General features: G+C 41.4%; 2 protein-coding genes across 4 annotated transcripts in view; one reads left to right on the forward strand and one right to left on the reverse strand.

Moving 5' to 3' along the window:
• The window catches only part of SPTBN5 (spectrin beta, non-erythrocytic 5), a 91,332-nt gene extending 73,831 nt beyond the window's left edge, over positions 1 to 17,501 (forward strand). The window contains exons 51-67 of the mRNA XM_039704931.1: positions 35 to 221; positions 2,571 to 2,783; positions 3,158 to 3,354; positions 3,938 to 4,142; positions 4,849 to 5,043; positions 6,174 to 6,329; positions 6,798 to 7,015; positions 8,634 to 8,823; positions 9,633 to 9,809; positions 10,742 to 10,846; positions 11,828 to 12,448; positions 13,419 to 13,490; positions 15,039 to 15,125; positions 15,536 to 15,627; positions 15,797 to 15,882; positions 16,470 to 16,605; positions 17,183 to 17,501. Of these exons, the coding sequence (XP_039560865.1) occupies positions 35 to 221; positions 2,571 to 2,783; positions 3,158 to 3,354; positions 3,938 to 4,142; positions 4,849 to 5,043; positions 6,174 to 6,329; positions 6,798 to 7,015; positions 8,634 to 8,823; positions 9,633 to 9,809; positions 10,742 to 10,846; positions 11,828 to 12,448; positions 13,419 to 13,490; positions 15,039 to 15,125; positions 15,536 to 15,627; positions 15,797 to 15,882; positions 16,470 to 16,605; positions 17,183 to 17,357 (3,112 nt within the window). The 3' untranslated portion in view covers positions 17,358 to 17,501. The remainder of the gene's footprint in view (positions 1 to 34; positions 222 to 2,570; positions 2,784 to 3,157; positions 3,355 to 3,937; positions 4,143 to 4,848; positions 5,044 to 6,173; positions 6,330 to 6,797; positions 7,016 to 8,633; positions 8,824 to 9,632; positions 9,810 to 10,741; positions 10,847 to 11,827; positions 12,449 to 13,418; positions 13,491 to 15,038; positions 15,126 to 15,535; positions 15,628 to 15,796; positions 15,883 to 16,469; positions 16,606 to 17,182) is intronic.
• A 1,398-nt stretch (positions 17,502 to 18,899) lies between these two features.
• LOC120500252 (cytosolic phospholipase A2 beta-like) overlaps positions 18,900 to 26,068 on the reverse strand; it is a 53,325-nt gene continuing 46,156 nt past the window's right edge. For all 3 annotated transcript variants that reach the window (XM_039704849.1, XM_039704851.1, XM_039704850.1), the window contains 3 exons: positions 25,367 to 25,533; positions 24,551 to 24,737; positions 18,900 to 22,444 (listed from right to left, as the gene is read on the reverse strand). In XM_039704849.1, the coding sequence (XP_039560783.1) occupies positions 22,206 to 22,444; positions 24,551 to 24,737; positions 25,367 to 25,533 (593 nt within the window). In that variant the 3' untranslated portion in view covers positions 18,900 to 22,205. The remainder of the gene's footprint in view (positions 22,445 to 24,550; positions 24,738 to 25,366; positions 25,534 to 26,068) is intronic.

Below are 26,068 nucleotides of genomic sequence, written 5' to 3' on the forward strand. Positions count from 1 at the left end.
TCCTGACTGGATTATCTTTAAAATCTATCTACAGATACAAAAGGCTACATGATCCTCTGCAGGAGAGGCGGGGAAGTCTGGAGGCCAGCAGACTTCAGTACCAATTCTTCCGAGATGTTGACGAGGAGTTGGCTTGGGTTCGTGAGAAGCTCCCCATGGCTTCCTCCAAGGATTATGGCCAATCCCTGGTGACCATTCAGAGTCTACAAGAAAAGCACCAGGTAGTGTCATGTGACAACCATTCACAGTCTTTAGAATCAAACAGAGAACGCTGAACTCAATTTGTCTCTAGCAAACTTCATCTGCTGTGCTTTCGCTAACAGGAATCAGGATGCCAGGGATCACTTTCATCCTTTTTTTGTTTTCAAGGACATGTCCATGACTTGGCAACGTGGAGGATGCCATCCTGCTTACCATTGCAGTGGTCAAGTACCACACCACAGGCCTTCTGTGGACGTGTTGGCTCTTTCTGTGAACTGTGTTCAAACCCTGGCCTTTTCAATACAAAATAGATTTGACAAACTTGTGCATATTTTCATAGGTTCTTTGGTCCTAACAAAATGCTTTCAAACTCAGTACATCCAAGAAAGCTCACTGCTCAGATGTCTCAGGATGAGCACCCAGGAAAACATTTTTCCCTAGTTTTTTTCTGCTCTGATGGGAGTGAGTTAACAGGGAATTATTGTAGCTAGCTGACTTTCATTCCAGTGGAAGCTTTCAAGACAGCTGCTGAAATATCTCACAAGGTTCAGATGGGCCATCAGAGAAAGCAGTGCCTGGAATACTGTCATCTCAAATAGCAATGAATACCTTCCTGATAGTTCTTTAATAAGGAGCACAGAAACACACAAGGTGGAAGAAAAAATATTCCTGCTAAGATTTTCCAGGAGCTATTGGTATTTGATATTAATATTAGCATATGACATCCCATTTAAGTGCCATGTCAATATCTTTTAGAGAAATCTGTGCAAGCTGCATTAGGATTGGGAAAGACAAGAGATCCTATAAATTGTCAATGTGTGTGATACACACAGTCAAGAAGGAGAGAAAGCCCAAGCATCTGGTGCTATCATTGTGAAGCAGTAAAAATGAAAATCTTGTTTCATCATGATTAATAGCATAAATGTTGTTTTGCATGCAATTACTCTTAAAATTTATGAGCTCATTGGCATGGTAAGAAAGTAATTAAGTTCACAGAAGAAAAGAATGCTTGAGCTGAATTAATCTGAGAAAATATATTAAATAACTGAAAGAGCAGAGGAGATACTGATTTAGGCTATGATTATTTTTTGTTAATTGGCTAAGTCTCAAAATTTTTCATCTAACTGTGAGAGTGGGAGATATATACCATAAAATTAGTGCATAATAAAATTTTCTGACCTTTTACTTACTATTGTTCTGGAAACAGGATTAAAATATAAGCTTTTAACTCTCAACATGTTATTAGCTACAGCCTCTGCACTTTCTTTTTAATGTTGGTTTACAAGCAAGCAAATGTCAGAATTAACATAACAGTCAAGAATTGAATATACTGTTAGTTCCACCTCTATTGTTTGTCCTAATGAGCCAGATTTGCAAAATTCAGTCCTTGGTTTGTTACCACAAAAGAGATTGTGAGTGAACTGTATTAACCTTCTTCCTAAGGAAGAAAAAAAGCTGCCTTGCAAAACAGCATTAACACACAAATATATTATGCCTTCAAACAGCTGCTTGGCTTGAAACACATATGGTGTTGCTTTTCAACAACATCTTGAAATCAATAGGGGGAAGTTAAAGGCAAGATTAGAATCAGAGATTTTTCCAGCCAAGTTTGACACTTAGGTTGAAAAAGCAGCTCCACTCCTCATACAGGGCATCTCTTCTACATTAACAGAGCACTGCAGTTAAAATTGTGGGGCTTGTTTGTGCTCAAGGTGCTCAGGCACAGTCAGCCAAAGACCGCATGTATGCTCACAGAAAAATCACAGCACGGGTCTTTCCTGCTCAGAGGAGAGTATATAGAGGGATGCATATAGTTTTAAAATCTACTCGTCCTCAAAAATTAATTTCAGTAAAGCTCTTGAGAATTGGTTGGAGGTGGTTTTCTTATCTCCTTGTCCTGTTGGGTGCCTGGCACTCGTGAACCCACAGTGTTTACAGTGGCTGCTATGCAAAGATTCATCTTCTGCAAAAGCATTGGCAAGTGATAAATAATAACGTGCAGGAAAATTGGTCATTCTTCTCTAGACATGTTTTAATTCAAGAAATGCCATATAATGGAATGTAACTGGGTATATTTCAATGGAATCTACAAATAAGAGGTTTGTGATTAGAACCTTTTCCCTCCAGACTCTGAGGTAGACATACATCAAAGTTCACACTTCATGGCTAAATTTGATTTCTATGATCACTCCTTCACCCCAAATAAAGTCCTCCACTCCACTTCAAGCATGCACTCAGACTTTGTACCTCTGGCTCACCTTTGTGAATAGAAAGCAAATTTATAAAGGAATTGTATTATGACATTTTATGGAATAAAAATTTAATAACTTCAATTTTCAGTCTATCATTTTACACCTTACTCTTTCCAGAACCTGGAGAATGAGATAAACAGTCGAGATGCTTTGACCAAAGCAGTGATCAATACAGGACAGAAACTGGTAAGGGGAGGCCACTCAGCCTCTCGCAAGATTATAGAGCATCTGAAGGAGCTGGAGACATCTGTAGAGACCTTGAAGGCAGAGGCTCAAGAGAGGAGACAGAGGCTTATGCAGTCTTATGAGGCCCATCTGTTCCTAAATGAGGTAAGGAACCTAAATCTCTCCTGAAATATTTATTTTGGCCTTTCTTTTCTTAAAACAACTGACACCTGTAGTGTTGAATGGATGCAAGTGCTGAGAAAGGAGCAGAATTCACACTGCCCTGATTTTTCATATCTGGTAAATAAGGATACAGTGGAGAAACAACAGTTATGTCTCCAACAAATGGTAGTAAGTAACATGTAACTGCAATTACTGGATTCTGGGTTTTTTGGAACAGTGTCTGCTAGATTGCATTAGAGGAACACATCTAAGGTGCTTTCTGTTTTCACTGATGTGTCAGTGTACCACTGCTCTCAGTTTTCTTTATCTTGACCTACATCAACCTGTACTAAGGCTCATCCTTATATTCTATACAGCTGCTGGAGGTGGAGGCATGGCTGGCAGAGAGGAGTTTCATTCTGGAGACCTCTGATTACGGGAAGAATGAAGAATCCACACAAGTTTTACTTCGTAAACTTGAAGCTACCAAACTGGACATGGATAGTTTCAGGTTGAGGATCGAGAAAGTACAGGAGACAGGAGCCAGCTTAATAAACAAAGACAGTCCAGAGAGGTAGGAAAGTAAAACCAGGTTTCTCCTCCACGTCTGACAGAAATGCCCAGAGAAGGCAAATAAAGAAAAGTTCAACTGTGTTTGATAGCTCATTCAGAAATAAGATTCAGAGATCATCCATCACTCCATCATCATCATCACACACACTGAGCTCCCCAAAAACTTGATGATTGTTTTAATGTTTTCATGAGCTTTTTCTTTTTTTAACAACAGACCAATTAATGCAGGTCAGCTTCTTTGCCCATTGTCTACTCCTCGGAACTGTCATCTAGTTCTAATTTACCACAAATGTTCGAAAAACACTGTGTTTGGGAAAGGAAATTAACATTCCTGACAGTTCACTGTTTTTCATTGAACGTTTGTTTTTATATCTGGAGAGGAAGATGGGAAAAGAGCAGCCATTTGTATGATTTATTTTAATTTCCTGAGCTTGCTGGCTTTAATGGCACAGCATAACTCACTCCATGATGTTATCTGGTTTATTCTGTGTTTTAAAGGTGTTGCAAATTAAACCTGTCAGGAAAAAAGTCTTTAAAAAGAAAAATAAAACAAAGACATACTTTCTGCCTCTTATTCTTTGCAGTTCAGTAATACTTTCAAAGCTCCAGGGGATCCTAGCAGACTATCAGTCTCTCCTACAGAAGTCTGACACCCAGAGAAAACGCCTGCAAGAACAATTCCAGCTCTATCAGTTTGAAAGAGAATTCCAGCTGGTAGATGCATGGCTTTCCAGTAAACTCTCTGTAGCAGAGTCCGATGACTATGGGCAGGACTTAGATGATGTTGAGGTAAAAGAAAATAAAAAGTATTGCATGTATTGTGTGGTAAAGCAGGGATGTATTTGTGGCAATTTATATGTAGCTTCTGTCAGTGAAGCATGTTACAATGACAAAAACTAAGCAGAGCTCTTATCTCTACAGCAAGAACTCAGACTCGGCTCAGTCTGCTTTGACAGGCTTGCTGAGGTGGCATCCTCCAAAAGAAAATTAGATGTATCAGAAAGTTAGCTTTTCTTGGAATAAGGTGAGGTCAGCACACTCCATTGCTTGTCCTGCTTATAAATTTGACAGGACCTAAAAAATTTGACTGTGGTCAAAAGCACTGGGCTGCAGTGCTCATATCTCTTGCTGCTGATTTCAAGGATAAATTTCTCCTTGGGGCATACAGTGCAGAGAGGTATAATTAGTAGTGTCCACTCCTCCTAGGAGCTGCTGCATATGTAGACAAGTTCTGTTCATTAGCTTTTGATCTGAGCAACTTCTGCTTGTTAGGATGTGGTTAATTTTTCTCTGTGAGAAAGAATGTTAAATGAGCAAGACGACAGATGCCTTCTTCTGACTCCAGATCATTTGGATTTATCAAACAATTTGCACTTGTAGATTGCAGTGTATAGCTTTTTTGTTATACAGAGCAGAGAAAGTGATTCCTTCTGCCTCTCTCATGGAGGTAGGCAGAAATTCTTTATCTAAATTTGTGTCCCCATTTATTCTGCAGGTGCTGGAGACAAAGTTTAAAGATTTTGTAAATGAGATGAAACCTCTGGGACATTCCAAAGTTGTCTCCTTAAATGAGTTAGCATCTAAACTGGATAAGGAAGGCCACAGCAAGATGGATGTTATCCAGAAGAGAACTAAGCAAACCAATGAAATGTGGGAGAAACTGTGCAATGCCATTGAGATAAGGACAGAGGTAGGAAACACATGAAAAACTGGGGCATTGATTTCCTTGCTGCCCCCCATACCCTTTCTTTCCCAAACCAGTGCACTGCACATGTTGAAACACAAGGTTTACAAGGGCAATGAGTACATTTTGTTCAATTTTTTCTAGATTCATTTCCTTTTAGAGCCACAGAGCTTACCCTGTTCCTGGCAAGGCTAATACTTGAAAGATGCTTATCAGCTCTGGGTAATTGTTTTCCTTAATTCACTGCTAAATCTAGTTTCCTGAAAAACAAAGCCAGTCCAAGAGCTTACCACCACTAACAGGGGTCTGGCTCTGCCACTTATCAGTTTCTTTATAGAATTACTTATTTAACAGTTCCCTAAACATGACCAAAATTCTCCAGGATTTTTGCCGAGTTAACTTCTTGAAATCAAAGAAGGCATATGGAAGAGAATGTGATGGAGGACACAGAGCCAATCCCCTACCTTTAGGCATCAGTTGCGTGTTAAGTCTGCTCACTCCCTCTCAGGAAACTGCAGTCACAGATATGTATGGAAAAGCAGAGGTGACACACAGAACTCAACATTTTTGTTTGTTTTAAGGAGAGTATAAAACATCAGATGTGCTCAATCCTTTTTTTCCACTACTGTTGCATAACCTGTTGTTTATGAAGCAGCTCTAGCCCATATTTTCTGTTAGCAGAAATAAATGCATGACAATTGTTACTGTAGAGTTTGACTATAAACTATATTAGAACATTTTTTTAATTCTCATTTCAGAAAAGCATTATTTTTGCTCAATTCCTTTTATTTTCATGCTTTGCAATGTGGACTTTATTCCAAGAAGCATTTTAAGACAACCTCTGTGGTGTAAAGAGCTACTTTTAGAGGGCAATTCATGCTCTCCATTTTGATCATTCTTCTTATGCAGGGATAAATTGCTCTTTAGAGACATCTGTTTCTTTCCATTGTCCAACAGAACTTGGTTAATTAGGTTAACACCTCACTTTCAGGTGACTTACTGGGGAAGATGTTTCATTCCCTCTCAAAATCCCCAGTGATTTTGTACTGCATTATGACATATTAGGCTTACCTTTTTTCATGTTGTAGACACAAAATGCTGTAGAGTATTGCCATTAAACTACTTTGTTGTTCCAGAACCTAAGAGCAGCCCGTCAAGTTCACCAGTATGACCACGATGTCGATGAAGTAAAGGGCTGGATGCAGGAGAAAGAGGCAGTGGTGGATATAGAAGATTATGGGTATGATCTTCCAGGTGTACAGACACTTCTCGGCCATCTTGAGGGAGTAGAGGTAAGAGGATCTGTGATGAAGCAGTAGCAGAAAAGCATAGATGGAAAAAAAGGAGAGAGATTCTTGACTGATGACTCTTAAGAGCCTTACAAGACAGATTTATTGCACCCTTAAATATTCTTTGTGCCTCAGAGAAGAGGGCCTTGGATATTATATTGGGATATTATATTAATTATGCTTTTGCTTTGAAGGATGAACTTCTCTTCTAAAATCTGTTATTATAATTGCAAAGATGTCAGCTGAACCATAGGAAACTTCCGCTCCACATTTACCAAAATAATGTCTCATGTCTAAAGAAATTTCTTTATGTTTGATGATGAACAAGGCATTAAAGGAAAACTGAGAAACATTCATATTTCCAGCCTCTGTACAGCCAAAGGGTAGAAAATATATTCATCATAGTTAAATCCACTTTTGATCGAACTAAGTAGTGACTTGGTCTTACAATCCATTCTGTCTCCATTGCAGAGAGATCTAGGAGTGATCATGAAAGAGCTGGAACGGATTCGAGGAGACGCTTGGCACCTCAGCCGCACATACCCTCAAGTTAAGGAAAACATCATGGAGAGACTCACAGATGTGGATGAGTGCTGGGAAAATCTGGACAAAAAGTTTCTGGAGAGGAAGGCAAGACTGAACCAAGCAGAACAAGTCCAGCTCTACTTCAATGACTGCAGGGAGCTGATGTATGTATTGGCCCCTTGAGTTTGGCAGTGGGCCTTATTTCTTTCCCATATAGGATTTTCTAAATTATAGTTGTTAGTTATTTGATTCCTGCCCCAGGTTCTCTGCAGCTTGCTTTCAAATCTCTTTGAACAATAATCCATGGCATCTCCTCAACGGCACTTCACAGAACTTACCAGACATCAGAGGTGACCATGACGCCTCAGCACAATGTGCATGACAAAGACACTTTTTTTTAGACAAATTCCTAGACAGTCCCTAAACAGTCCCTTGGAGAATTCCATCCCTGTGTATAGATTTGGTAGTTTCACAACTTCAATTGAAAATACTGTTGATTCTGTAGAAAGGTAGGGCTAGATAGTAAAATTAGTTAGATAGTACACCTGCATAGACATGAGTGCCCCTTTTTCTCAGAGTCAAAGCAGCTGCATTCAAGATAATCTCCTAGAACAGGTAATGAAAAAGTTCACCTATGACAGGAGTAGAAATACAAAGACAGTGGAATGGTTACCACTGACTATTGGACATTTACTATGCTAAGGGATAGATCCTGAGCTCAGGTAAATCATGAGTAAGTTTGTGCCAGTTGAGAGTTATGGAGTAGAAAATGTTTCTTAAAAAGCATCTATCAATATGCTTCTTTCCATGAGTGCTCTTTGTACACATGCAGTACTTTCATGTGTGGTCCTTTACAATGTATGAAAATGCTGTTAAACTATGTAGTCTAGGCAATTCCACTTGGTTCTTTCTGAGAATTTGAATGCACAATGCTTTGGTATGTGCAGATCTACATCTTTATTTTTATTAAACTATGTATGGACAGCACTGGGAATACTATAAATCCCCCAGATATTTGAGTGAACCTTCACCAATGTATTTGTATATTGCTATGGTTTAACCCCCCAGTCAGCAGCTAAATACTTCCACAGACAAGCCACTCACTCCCCCAGGTTCCCAATGGGATGGGGAGGAGAATCAGAAATTAAAAACAAGCAAACAAGCAAAAAACCAACTCATTTGTTGATATAAGAATGCTCTAGTAATTGAAAAAAAGTAAATATAATAATACTAATGATTAATTTATTTTTCTTTTTTTAAAAAAGGAAAGTAACCCTCCCAGAAACTATTGAAGCACAATACAATTGCTCATCACCCACTCTCTGGTGCCCAGCCTGTCCCTAAGCAGCCATTGGTCCCTCCTGGCCATCTCCCTCAGTTTACATACTGGGTACGCTGTTCTATGGGATGGAGTATCCCTGTGGCCCGTTCAGGTCAGCTGTCCTGGCTCTGTTTCCCCCTGCCTGGCTGTTTGTGCACCTCCTCACTGGGAGAGCCTGGGAAACTGAGAAGTCCCTGGCTTAGGGTAAGGACTGCTCAGCAGCAGCCTAAACAACAGTGTGCTGTCAACATTATTCTCATTCTGAATCCAAAACTCAGCACTGTACCAGTTACTAGGATCAGAATTAACTCTATCCCAGACAAAATCAGGACAATATTAATATCTTTTGTGAACGAATAAAAATCTGTATACATGTATCCACTGCCACAGGATGTGTGCATTCCCAAATGTCCAGCAGACTCAGATTCCTTCCCTTTCTACCCTTTGTCCCTGTTCTGTAGGGCCTGGGCCAACGAGATGCATGCTCTGGTGATATCTGAGGAGCTGGCAAACGATGTCCTGGGAGCGGAGCTGCTCATCAAGCGCCACGAGGAATACAAGCGCGAGATAGAGAAGCAGTGGCTGAAATATGAAGAAATGCAGCGGGCAGGAGGTGACCTGATGAAGAAGGGACATTTCATGTCTGAAGAGGTGTGTTGAAGAGTTAAATATTTCACAAACAAGAGTGAACAAAGAGATGAAACAGACAGGAAGTGCAGCTTTGTCTCTCAGAACAGAAAGACTAAATGGGACAATCAGGTTCTGTACTATTAAAAGTTACAGTTTTTATGTGGCACACAGAAAAAGAAAACTCATTTTAAAGTTCTTGTGCTACATTACAATGCAATCGCCTTGCATTGCTGATGTCCCTGAGCTCACCAGAAGAGATTAATTCTTCAGAAATGTCCAAAGGGGCAAGAATGTTAAAATTTCTGTGATTCTGTAATCTGTGTATCTTTAAACTTTGCCCAAAACACTGTCTGTAGATCTAGAGATCACACCACTGAAAACATCTTCAGAATTTATGCAAGATCACATTACTTCTGTTGTAGAAAGAACAAGAAAACTTCCCACAGTTGAAGTCTCTCCATTATTGCTTTGCCATAAATGCATGTATTTGTTGAACCTCCTGGTTCTCCCTAGTTTTATAGCACAAGATGCCTGGATATAAAGTTTCATCTTGGGAAATCATATTGGCAGAATCATTGGCAGAATATTTGTCATACAAGTATGTGGAATATGACTAAAGTTGTATTATCTAGCTACACAATTTACATGCTAAATTAATTCAAGTAGGAAAAAAGAGGACATCTTTTCTAAATTATGCTAACACCACAAAATTATCTAGAAATCATCTTCTAAATCATGAAGGCAGATTAGTGACTGCCAGATAGTTGACTGTCATGTGAAAATCTGATTGGATTTTTCAACTCCTGGCATTACAAATATTCTTTCTCTAGATTGAAGAAAAACTTTTAGAGCTGTCTGAGCTGATGAAGAAGGTAAAGGAGAGCTGGGACATGAGGAAAGTGTTATATGAAGAAAACTGGGAGATCCAATTGCTCCGCAGAGAGCTTGAGCAAGCAGAAGCGTGGCTGGCTGCCAAGGAGAGCTTTCTTTCAGACCCATCCTATGGGGTGAGTTACAACCCTGCAGCATTACTGAGCACTCTGTCCTCTTAGCATATGCAGAGGCTGCCTCATGGACCAGCTCAGGCCTCAAATTAATCACAATCTCAACAGCAATGCACCCTTGAGATTAGAAAGGGCAGGAGCTCTATCCTCTTACAGAATTGAGCCCAGGACAGTTGCTGCATTTGACATGGTGTTGGGCTCCTGGAACAGTGAGTGGTAGAAGTCTTGGAAGAATTCCAGATAATTTTTTCAAATAACTTGCAGAAGGTTCAACCTTCCTTGTCTTGCTTGAATCCCCATTTCAAAAGGAAAAAGGGTTTTTCCTCATCTTGTAGGGGAAAAAAAAGGGGCTTTTCCCATCTTGTTCTTCCCATTAAGTGGCAGAATGTTTTACATGGGCACTTTTATAGCTAGCTTGTAAATTTCTTTTTAAACACCAGCATTTATATTTTTGTTTTGCTGGGATTTTTTTTTCTCAATGTTGACTGTCTTCTGATAATTTATAGCACTGGAAAACAAAGCCATGAACTTGAGTGTCCGAAACTAAGCAAAGGACATGAAACAAGTCTCAGATGCATTTGTTGTAGGGCAGGAACAAACTCTGTGTCTAGCACAAGCCAGAATCCAAGTACTCAATCTGCACATAAACAGTAATAGCTGGAAGCCGTGGTACCACATGGCCTTGCAGAAAAGGGAAGGTTGGTATTTCAGCCCTTTTTGTCCTGCACAGCAAACAGACTGCAAGATACAGACCTTTTTTTTAAATGCAAATTCAGATTTTTTTCATACACAAATGAAAAGGTTTAGACATCCAGTTACAAAATTTTCAGAACCCTCACTTGGCTAAATAGAATGGATCAATCTGAAAATCCTAGTATAATCTCTTCTGATAGACTTGATTTTGGACTTCTGTATGTGGCAATTTTTCCATTCAGGATTCAGTGTCTGAAGTAGAGGAATTATTGAAGAAACATCATGATTTTGAGAAGATGCTTGCAGCACAGGAAGAGAAATTTGCTCAGCTCAGCAGGAAAACTAAGGTGAGTAGTAGAAAGCTGATGAGCTGTGCATGAAACAAGATGATGTGGGTCATTGATTCTTTGAATGTCACTCTATGTAAAAGATTGGGTAGATGAGTAAATAAAGCTGGAATATTTCAGACCTAGCAAGACCTATATGTGGAGCAAAAGAGACCAACTGGCTTGAAAAAGCTGTAGGGGAGAAGTGGGAATTTTCTTCTGCCAGGACCAGCAAACAGGGTGTGAGAAACAGGATGATCCCTTGGTACACAGATGGAGAGATTTTGCTTCATTCAGGATTTCAGGGAGCTGGAGCCACCTGAAAGTGACAAAGGATAGCAAAGGGCTGAAAATAAATGGAGACCAATGCACAGATAGGCCTTTTTCCTTCTGGCTTAAGATTTTTACAATAGATGGTGTTAAATACCAAAGATATTCAGTGAGCCTCTTAGATTCTCTTTCATTGTGGGGGAGGTTTTTAAAATTATTTTCCTGAAATAACCAGAAAAACATAGTGGTTGTGTTTGACTTTAGGCTGAAAATTAATCTGTCTTTTGCTCAGTGACTTGCAAATTGGCTAAGTGAAGGGACAAAGGCCCCTCCCTCCGAAATTTTCCACAAGAACAGCCCTGGATACTCAGTGTTCTTACAGAAAACTTAAAGAAGCAGTGCCACAGGAGAAAGAGCACAGTTTCTCCTTAGCTTATTTAAAAAAAAAATCAGCCTCCAGAGAACTTAATAAGGGCAGAATTCACCATATTTGAGATTAACTGCCACTAGTATTCATGATTTGGACAACAAAATAATGCTTGGCTCATAGCAGTTAGATTCAGATCTAACTCTAAAAATTCCAGTGGAAGTACAGGCCTTAAGATTCAGTGCCAGGAGACAGTTTATTTGGAAAACTGTTCTTGCTTAAAATTAAAAAAAAAAATCTTAGGTAAATATTCATGAATGCATGAAGGTGATTTAAAAAAAAAAATTAATACTGCTGCCCTACAGAGAGAGATGAATCTTCTGAAACAAGTGGACACAGAAGAGAGTGAGCAGAAGGACAAAGGCAAAGTTGTCCGGGTTCCCTCTCTGAGAAGAAAACCATCTGACAAAAGAAATGCACCACCAAAAGTGACAGAGACGAAGAGCACCGCGCCACTGTCACCTGTGCCTGCACACAGCGTGTCCTGGAGGGTCCCACTCGAAACTATTTTCTCCCCCAAATCTCCAACAAGGTTCCAAGAATTCACTTCTTCGGAAGTCCCTGAAGTGCAGAGTAGCATCAAAACAGAAATGAAAGCTGAGACAAGGCTTGGTGAGATTGTCACTCCTGCTACACCAAAGGTGGTGGACCCACAGGCTGCGTCTTTGGAAAGTCGCAGTTCTTTAGGCTCTCCTTTATCTCCTACTCCTATAAGCCAGCAACACAGCAGCAATTTGTCAGAATCACCAGCCACAGACCACATATCTCCTCAGGAAAAAGGTTCTATAGGCTCCTCTTTCTCCAGCCTACAGACCAAACCAACAGCAACACCACCCAGTGTTGAGGCTGGACAAAGGTCACTAGACAACTCACCAAACTTACTGCTGTCCAGCTCCTCTTGGGAGAGATTTAAGAACACGTCTTCGGTAAGTCCCAGCAATTTCTGGTTCTCTCCTCACAAAACCAGTACCTTGTGCTAGTTAAAGTAAGGCAATAACTGGAAGTTCTGTCTGAAAGTCACAAAGAGCACCATACAGTGGCATTCTGGTGGATAAACTCCTGGATTCAAACAAGAAGCATTTTATGTGTCTTTGCAATTCAAACGCTTTCCACAAAGATAGTTGACTTAAGCAGCTATGTGCAGCTTAAAATTATTTTTAATTTAGTAAGCTTTATAGCCTAGATCTTAACACCTATATTGGTTTCTGTTTTTCTTTTCCTGAACTAGAGGCTATTCCTGCTGCCGAACACTCAGCAGAGCACTTAAAAACAGATGGTGTCTCACTAGGAGAATGATTTACCTACAGCCTCTGTGTGAGGTGGCAGTGCTTAGTGTCCACTCCGTTCAGAAGCCAGAGAGAGGCAGGACTTCATGGCACACTTGTCAAAGAGCTGACCAGGTGCAACACTAGAACCAACACCTCCTGGTTGCTCACCCTGGCAGGAAATTCACTGTTAACTCATTGGCAGATAATATTGTTTCCTTTTACTCCTCTGCTTTTGAGAGGAGCATGCTTGTCACCTACCCAAATGTACCAGTACAACACTATACATTGGTGTAACTTAATAATTGTGGAGGTGGTATGAATAACTTGAACAACTTAAGTTGTAGAATGCATGCAATAATATAAAAATTATATTAGTTCATTAACACACTAAGAGAATTTCCATAAGTAAATTCTTTGAGAAGGATTTGAATTCTCTTAATTTAGATGGTCTATCAAAGATACAATTGCAACCTAGTGAGAATTTCCAGCTGTGCTGTCAATGTAAAGGCTAGAGGAACCAGAGATCAGTTTCTTTGCATGGAGTTTATCTAAAAAAATACCTTCATAAATTTAACATAGGCCTAAGGGCCATTTTAAAGTTAAGTAGCAATGTTCTTGTATGTCTCAGGTGTCTGCAAGTCTCCAGAACATGGAGGGTTTCCTAGAGAAGCGAGACCAGCTCCTTCCCCGAAGACAACAGGTAGAAATAAATACCATCACTCTGGGTTATTTCATTGCTCCTTGAGTTATAGTCCAGATCTGCTCTGACTTCTTCAGGATAAGCTCCTACTGAAGAGGAGCTTAGTAGTGTGGGTTGGCTTCAGCTATCCCTAAAATGCATGAGCAAGTATCCACTGGCTTGGGCAGTACTTGATCTCTCAGAGAAAGAGACAATGGAATTTTTGCCTGTCATGGGATTCACACAGACAGGATCTGTCTACAGTTAATGAATTTATAAACCAGAGTCTAGACTGTATGAACATGTTAATTACAGTTTCCTAATAATAAACAATATAGCAACTGGTTTCAATATTTCAAGTGAATAAGGGGGAAAAAACCCAAATGAAACAACCAAAAAAAAAATCCCCCAACAACAAAAACCCCACCATATCACAAAAAACCCTAAAGCTTCATGATCCTGTAACAGCTTGTGATAGTTTGTCAGCAGTGGAAGCCCTCAGTCTCATGCTCCCAATATTTGTAATTTCTAACTGTGCTAGAACAGAATTAAGGTTCTGTTTATCTTTGAAGAATTAGTTTGTTAAATACAGGTTTGAATGAAACTGAAATCTGAATTCTTATCCTGGGAAATAATATTGCTTCAAAGCTGTAGACTAATGATCATGACAGGCCAGGAAATTTTCAGCTATTTGCCACCAATCTACAGACATCCATTCTTGCTAAGTGTTTGCACATAAACAAGTTGTCTTGGATTATTTGTCCCACAGAATATTTCCTCTGGAATTTTTAACTTTAAATACCTCTTTTAAAACGTGAATCTGGTATGGACTCCATATTCTGGAAGAGAAATTTAGTTTTTCTTCACTTCTGGGCACACAGAATTTAGTGTTCAGAGATACTGAACTTCCATATCACTCAACAACAAAAGCTCTGACTTAACCTTCCTCAGAACTGTTTCCTTCCTTTTCTCTGAATGACCAAATTGTCAACTTTATCCACTGGCATAACAAAATAGGAATATAAGTTAAGGATCCTTTATCAAGAAGTCTCATGGCATTAGGCTAAGTTTCTGTGGTACATAGTTGGGCTTGGAAACAGCTGCTACTTTTGCACATTGTTCAGTAACATTCCACTGGGGTTAGTTTAGTAAATGAAGAAGAATTCAGCAGCCACATTAGATAGTAACCCTTGATAAAATTAGCCTGTGAGCAGCAGGCAGGGGCTGGTGTTCCAGCTAGGGAAAAAGTGGAGTTTTAGTGGCTAAAAATTAGACAGAACTTTGATTATCCACCTTCAGTAATGTTGCTCACCACATGGTGTAGAGCCTGCTTGAACCAGATTAGGTCATTTGTTCAGTTTTGACTCATAGAGACCCTTTCTTGAGTCACTCACACAGAAACCATAGCAGGTCCTGTTTTTCTAAGAGATAACAAAGACTGTGAGAACTTCTGTGATCATAATATCAATAGATCCTAGCTCCCTGTGGAAGCTGCATGTGAAAGATTTCACTACTCCTATAAAATATATACTTCACAACTGAATTTTATTACCTTTTCTATTCATGTAGCCACAATCAAGGTCGTGGAAATCCTTCTATGTAAAACTTGATGGATTAAAGCTTGATTTCTATAATGATGACAAAGAAGCAACTAAGGTAATTTAATTTTAATTTTTTAATCTTACTAGCAAACTTTGTGTCTACATATGTAAAAATGAATTTTAAAATGTCACTTTTGGTTTGGGGCTGGGGTGATCTGTTCCCTTTCAAATGTGAGCTGAGTGAAAATTCAGCAATTATTCAACTGATACAACTGAAAACAGACTGATAAGCTTCCAGAAATTTTCAAAGATACTTCTTTTAAGGCACATCTTATTCAAGTATTGCCTTCAAGATACAATGCAATTGTCCATGGTTCCTCTGTGGTTCGCCCTATTCAGTGATCCTAGAATTAAAGTTAGAAGCATAAAGAGATGGGTGTGTAGTCTGCCTGCAGGTTGGCATGGAACTGAATCCTAGCAGAAAGGACACAGAAGACATTTTATTTAAATTTTATCCCCCTTCAGAACATATCCACAGTCCTGTCCCTCGGCATTTCTGGTGCCAAATGTGAGAGGCTGGTGAATTACACCAGGAAGGAGAACGCCTTCATGCTGCGGTGAGTCTGACGGAGAGGGGCACAAATAAAAGCCTGTGCAGCTCCCTGCCCACAGTCACCCAAGGCTGTATGTTCTTAGGAGGCATAACTGGAGTGTCTCACACTCACAAGCACAGAAGGTATAAGGAAAAACTGACTCGAATTCACCTTTTCCTATCCTTATTTACAGGCTGAGAGATGGGGCAGAGTATTTCCTTGCAGCACCTTCTCAGACACTGATGGAGGACTGGCTGCAATCACTACAGAATAATATAGGTATGTTCTCATTTCCTTCAAGAATGAGCTGTGCTTTTAGCAAGTGATGGTAAGAGAGAGAAGAGAAGAGAAGAGAAGAGAAGAGAAGAGAAGAGAAGAGAAGAGAAGAGAAGAGAAGAGAAGAGAAGAGAAGAGAAGAGAAGAGAAGAGAAGAGAAGAGAAGAGAAGAGAAGAGAAGAGAAGAGAATGACAAGATGTCCTTAGTTTGGGGCATTTTGAGCCATCCTTTTTGCCTCTGTTAGAAAGCAATACACAAGTCACCTGGTACCTGTGATGTAGTGACCTGGCAGGGCAGTGTCCAGGGTGACTTGCAAAGCAGTCTTTCAGTTGTACTGTGGCCAGCATCAGGTTATTCTCTGCTAGGGGTGTGGTATTTGTTCTTTTATTAAGGAGCTGCTTTGGATCTTGATCAACAGCTTTTCTTCTAATCTAGACCTCTTCTGGACATCTCTCTAATAGTGGCTTACTGGGAAGGCAGCCATAGCATAATAATAACTATGATGGTCAGAGAAAATTGTTATGGACCCAGAAGTGGCAAACTCTACCTCTAATGTTATTTTTTCTTTGGTTTTTTTTTTACTCTGTAGGACATGGTAACAGATCCCATTCTACAGTGATGGCGCAAACTTTCATTTCAAACACAGAGACCTCCCAGAAAAGAGTGTGGGATTTTCCAGACAGGGACTCTGCTGAAAGACTAAGCAGCAAAAGCTCACTCCTGAGGTATGGGCTCTGTGCTGCAAAGCTGAACAGATGTCCGTGCTGTTGGTGCTCAGACAGCAGCCACCTACAAAGAGACTGCCCTGAGGTCAAACAGTCCTGCTCCTCTGTCACCAGTGTCACAAAATTAATGTGGTCAGCAGGAGCAAGGCAGTGATTGCCCCCCTGTACCTAGCACTGGTGAGGCAATGCCTTGGTGCTTTGCTCAGTTCTGGGCTGCTCACTTCAGAAAAGCTGGAGTGTGTCCAGAGGAGAGCAATGAAGCTGGAAAAGGACGTGCAGAACAAGTCCTACTAGGAGAGGCTGAGGGAGTGGGGCTGTTGAGAATGGGGGAAGGAGGCTCAGGGGAGACACAGTCAAGGAAAAGACAGCTACAGCCAAATTCAGAAACCTAGCCTGTTTAATTTTTCTTGCATTTGGAGTCTGTACAAACCTTACAGGCTGTGATGTGAAATCCTAGTCCCAGAGCTGGGCAGACTTTTGCTGCTTAGCTAGGCACTTAATGAGTCCTTACATATACAGAGAGACTTAAACTCTTCTAGATTACACCTGATTTTCTGATGATGCAATTTGTTTGTAGGAGAACACCTTCCTTCAAAATCAAACCAGAGAGAGAGTCAGCAGAATTTTCCAGAGGTTTTAAGGAAGATGGACCTACAGTGACACAAGCCACAATCACTACGCTAAGCCTAGAACAAAGTGGAAATAAAACAAAACTGCTTCCCTCTCTACTAAAAGCAGGAAGAGAAAAATGACATTTGCCTCAATGAATTCCAGACAATTATAACTTAACTCAGCCCTCTTGAAATGTACTAATATGTTTTAAATTAATAATTTCCCTCTGAACTTTTAAAATTATGTATTTAATCTCATAAAATCTTTAAATATAATTAAACAGGATTGCATCTGGTATACCTTTGTGTGTACAGCGACTTTGTAATTTGCCATTATTACCCAAAGTTATCTACTCCAAGGTACTAAAGCAAAGGGCAGGGGGACCTTTAAGCCAGACTGCTGACATGAAATGATTCTGTGAGACAGGAATGGGGAGCAGCGAGCAGAGCAGGAGGTATCTCTGTGAGTTAACCACAGCTATGTGCAAGTAGATTTGCAGATACCAACAGAATAGATTTACGAGGCTTGGGTGGTCTGTGCAGCCAAAGATAATGTTATATGCTTCCTACAGCACTTTGTGGTCTCCACAATCTTTTTTACAACACATTAACCAACCATTCTCTATTTGCCAATTCTTTCTGGATGAAGCTACCAGGAAAAAATGTCCTGCAGTGTTACTCATTTTTAATGGAAACTTAAATAAGGCATGAACAATCAGTGTTCAGTGTAAAAGGAGAAGAAAAGTGGGATAGCAAGAAGGAATTCTAGTCCCCAGATAGCAAGCTTCACATGCTAAGGTATGGTGTAATCATAAGGAAGAATATCTATATTTTCCCCTTACCTTTCTCTGTTTCTGAGCCAAAGAAAAGTTACCTAGCATGAAGATGGAGAGAAATGGCATTTTTATTCCCCCAGGACAGTGTAGGGCTGGCAGCTCTTCCCTGACAGGTGTAAGCTAAAACTTCAATTCCTTAACTCCTCTCACAAGGACTTCAGCCATCATCCCTTTTTATACAGACTGAAGCATCACTCTTGCTCTCTGCAATCCTCTCCTCTGCACTGACTACTTCTCCAGTGGTAGGGGAGGGGAGCACTTTACACTGAGTTTATATAAATACTTTATGGGCACATGCAACATCCAGAGTTTAAATTTGTGCTCAGTCTGATTCAGATCAGTCACAGGCATCCAATAGGTGAACTAATAATTTCATTTTTTTTGGCTAGTCCATCGCTCTCCTCTGTTTACCCCAGATGGATCTGCTGCCTGTCACGAAACACAAAAATCCACCACATCAAAGTAATGGGAAACTGATGCACTTCATTACTGTCAACCATTTTTAACTGATAAAAAAAAAAGAAAACAAAACACCAAGAACCAAGACAGCTTCAGTATTTTAAACTTACCATTTAATTTAACAAAGATGTGCCTTAGTTGTGGCTCAGTACAGCTGTCTCCTTGCCCCACTGAAGAGGGTTTTACCCCAGGAGGTAGATTTTGTTCCATACCTTTGGGTTCTCCATACCTTTGTAAGCCAGAAGATCTTCTCCCAGATTTCTTCCATTCAATCTTGAAACCAGTGAAAGCCCTGTGAAGTTCTCAGCAAGCATTTAGCAAAACTAGAGCTTATACACCTGGAAAAAAACTTGTGTTTAAGTGCATAAAGACTTTCATGGGTCTGGTGCTCTTTTGCAATATTTTATTTTTAATTAATATATTATTAAACAGTTAAAAGACACAAGCAAGCAATTCTATGAAGAGCAAGTAATAGTTATAAGAACAGTCTCATTTCTTTTGTGTTTGGCAGCAGGTAGCAAGCTCTGTATTTTTGGGGGTTTTCCAGCAAAACGTTCATCAGAGAGCAGTGATCTGTGGTGCATTTCAGATAAGGTTTTTGGCAGGCATGCATCCATCTTCAGTGGTTAAGCAACACCAGACCAGCAAGGCCTGGTTTATAAGTATGGCACGTGCCTTTTTTTTGGTGAGATGCAGAGAGAGGCAGCTTTCTCCTGAAGTGCCTGCTTTGCTTTGCATGCACTCTGTTCAGTCACAGCACAACGTGTGGTACTAGGCCAGGCAAGAATGGGGCCGAGGAAAAAAAACAAAACCATAGCCTCTGAGGAACAACCACACAAAATTTCAGAGGCTCTCAGACTCCATGTTTACCCTACAGGGAACAAGGACCAGTCCTGATCAGCCTTATGAAATTACACCTTGTATTTCTGTGGTTTGGGGGCAGTGCAAATCAGCATGCTCAGAACCTGAGCTCAGGAGTGCTTTGAGGGACAGCCTTTGCCAGCCACCACTTCCCACAGCCTGCCCAGACAAGACTGTGCAAGGTGTAGGTTCCTCCAGCCTGCAGAGCTCTCCAGCAGCCTCTGTCCTCACAAATGCCTTCCAGATCCTCCTACTACACCATCAAGCCAGCAACACACTCCTTCAATGTCACAGAATCACAGAATCATTTAGGTTGGACCATCCAATCCAGCTGTTAACTCAGCACTGCCATGTCCACCACTAAACTGTGCTCCCATATGCCACGTCCACATCGTGTCACAAAAATGAAAAGGCAACCAAAGTGAAACAAAAAGGCACTCTGGTGGGCAGTGATACAGCCCTCACATAATTTCAGGCTCTGAAATGCAAAAATATATTTGAAAAAGCTATTATAACTTAAGGCTACAGTGGTACCACATGGGGCACCAAGGAAATGAAGGGGCACATGCTTATCTGTGTCTTTGGCTGCAAGATTAGACAGCAGTTCCCAACCTGATTTTCAGTGTTGGCAAAACCTCTGGACACACCACCTTCCACACCCACAGCTCCCTCTCTCCCACCCTCCCTTTGCAACAGGATTTAACAGTCCCTCAGAACAGAAATTCCCCACCAACTGGGGGTTACCTGAAAACCTTGTGGTTTTGTGGCTCCTTCACATTTTACTGGGCCTTTCTGTTTGTATTAGCAGCATTATGAATGCACCAAACATGCTCCAATTATTAGTTGTGGAGCATTTTGAAAGACCAAATTTTCTCAGTGTGGTTGAGCTGCCTTGCTGCTGGGTACATGCTGCCAGGGTTCACAAGGGTTACACATTGTTCTCTGTAGCCATGGACACAACAGCAACACCTTTTTGCAGCAGCAGAGCTTTCTAGGACCAGCCAGAGGAGCACAGAAATGCTGCACACCCCTTGCACGTGTGTGCACAGAGCCATGTGGGCTTGTATGTGCCACACAGTGCTGTGCCAGGACATGCTGCTCTCCTGTGCAAAGGTAACAGATCCAGCTGGATCAACTCCCAACTCAAAATGGCTCTTTATGTTTTGTCTTGCAGCCAGTATCTGATTAGTTCTTAACTTCTCACGATCTGAATCCCGAGGTACAGTTGCATTCCAGCTGTTAAGGCTCCTCAGTTCTGGATGGTGTTCAGCAAGTAAACATTGTACAAGAAACATTGCTGAGCCTCAGCCTCTGCCATTGCAGCAGAAGCAGCATTTAGTAGATGCAGGCTTCAGGCAATCAAGTCTTCTGTAAATGCTCTCTCTTTGAGCTTCAATATTGCCTGTGTATACCAAAAAGACAGACTCCTCTTTCTCGTTCTTTGTCCGATTTTTGATTTCAAGTACAACTAATTCTAGACCTCAAGTAAATTTCCAATACAGAAGAAATATGTAAGATTTTCCTTGGAAGTCCTGATGAATATGCTGTATTTGGAAAAAATAATCCAGAAGCAGAGCCAAATCCTTCAGCGTGAGGAAGTCTGCAAACTTCTCCAACTTCTGTGAAGCTCTGTTTTATATTGCTTAGCATCCCTCCCTATGATCTTTTTAAACTAGTGGAGGGCTATAAAGATGTTCCAAGCTTCTAGCTCAAGGCAAAGTCTCCCACTGCATTCCAAAGCAAATGAAAACCAGGTGTCATTTTCCAAATATTTTCCACCAGCAAGGAGGAACATGTGTGTCCTATTTTTTAAATTTGTGCTCTATTTTATGTAGCACCTATTAAAAATACTTTGCCTGTGATGTTAGAGGTAAAACTATAAAGGGAAAAATCTTCTGTGTGTGAAAATACAATGGCTCTGCACTCTGTTGATGAGTTATGTTGTCCTGCATTCAGTTTACGTCTGTAAGGAGAACCAGCTTACATCCCAGTCATGATCACTAAATTAAATGTATTTGAGTGTATTCTAATTATTCCTCTCAAGCTTTTGCTATGAAAAACTTGTTTCAGGCTCTTGACATTTTAATCCATAAAGGCACTGCTGATGTAAATCACTAAAATCACATGTGCTTTATGCAGAACTTTTCCTGCAGCCAATGCTCAAAGGAGCTGTGCTCACTCACTGCTGCTACTGCCCTCTCTTTTGAAATGTAAGCGCCCCCTTGGTGACAGTCTGGAGCAGCATTTCTGTGCCAAAGTCTTGCAGGGGAATGGAAAAAAGAGTAACTTCTAAATCAGCAAGGGGAATAGGCCAGACAGAGTGCAATTGTCCACACTGCAGTTTGGCTGCTTTTCACATATATATGCCTGACTTCATAGCTGAGCCCACTATTTCAGTGCAAATTCTAGTTGCTCAGCCTATCTGAAAATCTGGACATCACTGAATGCAAATGGCCAGGACTTGATCTGTAATCAAGTATTGAAAGGACATCAACAATGGGCTCAGGGTTGAAGGAACAGGCTCATACAAAGAACTCTCACCACCACCATATACTGTAACATCAAAGAGATCCTGGGAGGTCTCTGCCTACCAGGACCCTAATTTCTTAACAAGTAAGACCACATTGTGAGACCCTTGTGGTCTGAAAATGTGGGGGAAGGAGATAAAATAAACCCTTCTGAAAGCTGGGAGTCTGAACACGGCAAGGTGAGAAATGTACAGGTTTTGTCAGTTTTCTGCAAATGGTGAACACTGTGATATGTTGTAACGTGACTGTGATGTGTTGCAATGTGCTGCCATAGCCTTCAGTGGGGAACAGTGCAAAAACCCAGCTTAGGGGTATCCAGAGTAGCTGGAGAAATTCCCAGTCCTTCTGCTTTTCTTTCGTTCCACGGCACTCCTGATCGCCTGGAGGAGCAGGTCCTTGTTATTGAGGATGTTGTATCTGCTCAGGTTCACAAGTTTATCAAAATTTTCAGAGGAGTAAATTAGCCTAATGAGGTAGTATGGTGAGCAGCTGTTCTCCAGATTTACTTTGCCTTCTTCCATCTCTGAGTGAGCACGCTTCACCCCTGCAGAGAAAGACAAAAGCCACCACAGTGACATGATTCTGGAGTACACTGTTGAAGGGACTGATCTACTTGGCAGGACCCACTGTTAAAAACAGCCCCCAGGAAATACTGCAAACCCACTCCATGGCTTAAAAGAGCCATTTCTGGTCTCTTTTCCCAGTTACTCCTCCTTCCCTTCCTGCTAAAGCTCAGACCTGGAAATCCCTCAGCACAGCTGGCTCAAATTCTTACTTTCCTCCTTGTCCTGCCCCTGCAGACATCATTCCTAGGCAGCACACCCATGGGTCCACATCCATTCCCAAACCCTGTAAGTCTGATTCTCAGACAAAGACACACACCTAGAACACTTTTCAAAATCCATGACTGCCCCTGGATTAGTGATGACAAGTGCATGTCTGCCAGCTAGAGTGGGTGGACAGCCTAGTACATACAAGGAGACCTTGTGGTGCCAACCACACAGGACTGCCTGTTGCAGAGTGCAGAGGGACCAGAGCATCCGACATCAGACTCTCAGCAAACTCCAGTCTGGCCTCAGGTTATGCCTCTTGGAACTGGCAACGTCTATACTCCCTGTTACATCAATGCTTTTGCTTAGAAGGACTCCATAATTATCTGCACCAAGGACTTCGGCAGTCTTGTATTTACGTTTCTACAAAACTTTTTGCTTCATTTCTTTGCTTTTTTTGCCTATCTCCTTGCAGAGATAGGCAGATGGTCTGAACCAAAACACTAATGTAATGTGAGATGACTATCAGCAGGGCTACAAACAGATTGCTGATATATTCCTTATGATTTCAACCAGAACCTCATGAAAGACACAAGAATTGTGCTTGAGACACAGCAGGTGTTAGTCTAACCTAGTGGTTTCTAAACAGCATGATCTCAGGGTGCTAGGCACAGACTACTGCTAGAAGTGGCTGAATTAAAAATGTCCAATGTTGCTTCACTGAGCCTCACAATACTCAGACAGATGTGTTATCTGTGCTGTCCACATCCAGATAAAGCTGCATATGCCTCAAGCACACCAAAGCAGACTGTAACTGCTGCACTGCAAATGGGCATTTCACAGGCTGAGTCCTTTTAGAATTTAAATAGTTAAAAACAAGAAAAATAACTAGTCACATTCCACAAGATGTCTCTCATCCCCCTAGAAACAAAAAGCTCCACTGTTAAACTTGAACTCCATGAGAGCAGGTTGCCAAGGACCCCCTCCTCCAACCACCCACATCAGTTGTTGGTTGTCAGCTTGATGGATGAATCAGCGACTGCTGAGACACACAGGTGAGTATCAGAGCTCACCAGTTTGGGCCTGGAGCACAGAGAACTGGCAACAGCTGCTCTGCTCTGCAGCATCTCGTCTATTTTTCATTCAGAGAGATTCCAAAATCTTCACCTGCTTTACCTGCCACCCACTGCTCAATGGCTGGATCTCACCCCACATTGCCATTTGGACCATTTCCAGTCTCCACGGAACAAGCCTAGCTCCCTCTACAGAGTATCTCCTCTTTTCATCCACTGAGTTTCTAAATGTGATTTTCTTGATTTAGCTCTTACTGTACATATTCACTGAGCATCACTGAATATCAGAGCAGAAAAGTACCTTTACTTTTTGCTGCTATTCCTACCCTTCCCAAATGCTCCCTCAGGGACTTCCATTTTGCTCTGGTCACACTATGGGCCCCAACAGAACTTTGGGTAAAGCTGGAAGGAGCTCACCCCAGGCACCTCCCTCTCCACCACAGGCAGCCTGGGGAAGACAGGGGTGCAGGGCCAGCTCTGGGGCTGGATGGCCCAAGGGCCAGCTCCTGCTGCTGCTTTCCAGCCCACCAGCAGGTCCTTCAGGAGGTCCTTATCTCCCTGTTCCCACAGCTCTCTGGGCCTTTCTTTACTCTCCCTCATCCCAATGCCAGAAAAATTCCAGCACTCTGCACATCTCTCTTGGCACGACGTGGCAACAGGACTGTGTCCTCTCAAGTGGAGAACAGCCAGCAGCAGTATGGAGGCTGCTCTTCTGCCTAGTGGAATGTGTCCATTTTCTGCCATCAGTGGACACGTAACACATACCAGGGGTAGAGCACAGTGCACAGTTCTGTTGACTGCATTTACCTGGCTCCTTGAATTCCTTAAAGGTGTCATTCACCAAGGGAAAATGGATTACTATAGGTGCTCTGGGGTCCTCTGCATCCGCAAATATATAACATTCCTTTGGGTTCTTCTCTTCTTCTGGACTCAGCTCCACTTTGGGGAATGGGATATTTTGTATCTTGCAATATTTGTATGTCATCTCTAATTGCTGTGGACACAGAATGCCATGGAGTTAAAGCTCTAAAAAAGAATCAGGTTTACTCAGGTATCCTGGAATCCAATGGCATCTTAACTCATTCCCTAGGAACACCATGAAATGTGCAGTGCAGTAAAAACACTATGAATGTGTAGTCTAAAGTAACCACAGTACAACCTTACCTTCGACCACCACTCAGTGTAAGTCAGACAATGACACTTATCACCCTGTCATGTTTTTTACAAGCCCAAGTGAATGACCCAAAGTCACACCCAGAATTCATCACGACAGACCAGAAGAGGTCACAGGCATGTCTCCAGCAAACAATCGTTACTGCAATTCCCTGAGGATTCAAGGAAGTATATATTGTAATCCCCTAGAGAAAAAAGAGCCCAACAGTTTCTATAGTTCTGTTCTTGAAGGAAGTTTCTTTCCTCCTTCAAGGCATGGTGATATATGATAATTGTAATCCCCTAGAGAAAAAAGAGCCTAACAGTTTCTATAGTTCTTGAAGGAAGTTTCTTTCCTCCTTCAAGGCATGGTGATATATGATTAAGATTTAGACAGACACTTACTTACAAGTTTTAATAAGACAAGAAGCGTTTTACTCAGCAAAGAGCAGAGCAGCTTAATCTTCTCACCTTGAACACATGTCCCAAACCATAATCAAGGGATATAATGACATCTACATTCCTCTCTGGCTTGAAAAGTGCTGCACCACTGGTGTTGATGAAATAGCCAACATCTATCAGACAAAGATATTTCTGCAGCGGTGTCAGATTGTTAGGGAAACCATCCAGTACAGTGTCTGAAAAACATTTTAATATAGTTAGTGGTGCATTTTTAGGAAAGAGTGAGTAATTCTGTCTGTGCTACATGCTAAGGGCAGCTCCTTGGTTACCCTCCAGACTGGGGTCACCTCCCTCCACAGGGTGAGCCCACAAACACGGCCTCAGGAGCGTGCCCTTCAGACTGCACATCTGGACACACCTGGCCTGTTTCCACACTCTCCCAGGCACACCCACAAAGGCAGGCTGTGGGGCAGCCAGACAGAGGACAGGGAGACACAGACTCCACTGACCTCACAGCTGCTTTGGGGAGTCATTTTTCACAGAATACACACTTCAACAGATTTTTTTTTTCCCCCTAAGAACTGGGAAAAATGCAAACAACAAAAACAATTTCACAGTGTAGCAACATAACTAACAAATGCAATACATCATTGCACTTTTGCATTGCTCTTTTTTTTGCTTTTGCCTTCTCAGGGTTTGCTTTCAACCCCTCTCTCGGGTTGAAAAGTGTGACTTCAACTTGCTTTCAGTGATGTCATATAAACTATTTTA

The sequence above is a fragment of the Passer montanus genome, unplaced genomic scaffold (genome assembly GCF_014805655.1).
Source record: "Passer montanus isolate IOZ18808 unplaced genomic scaffold, ASM1480565v1 scaffold18, whole genome shotgun sequence".
NCBI classification, from domain to species: domain Eukaryota; kingdom Metazoa; phylum Chordata; class Aves; order Passeriformes; family Passeridae; genus Passer; species Passer montanus.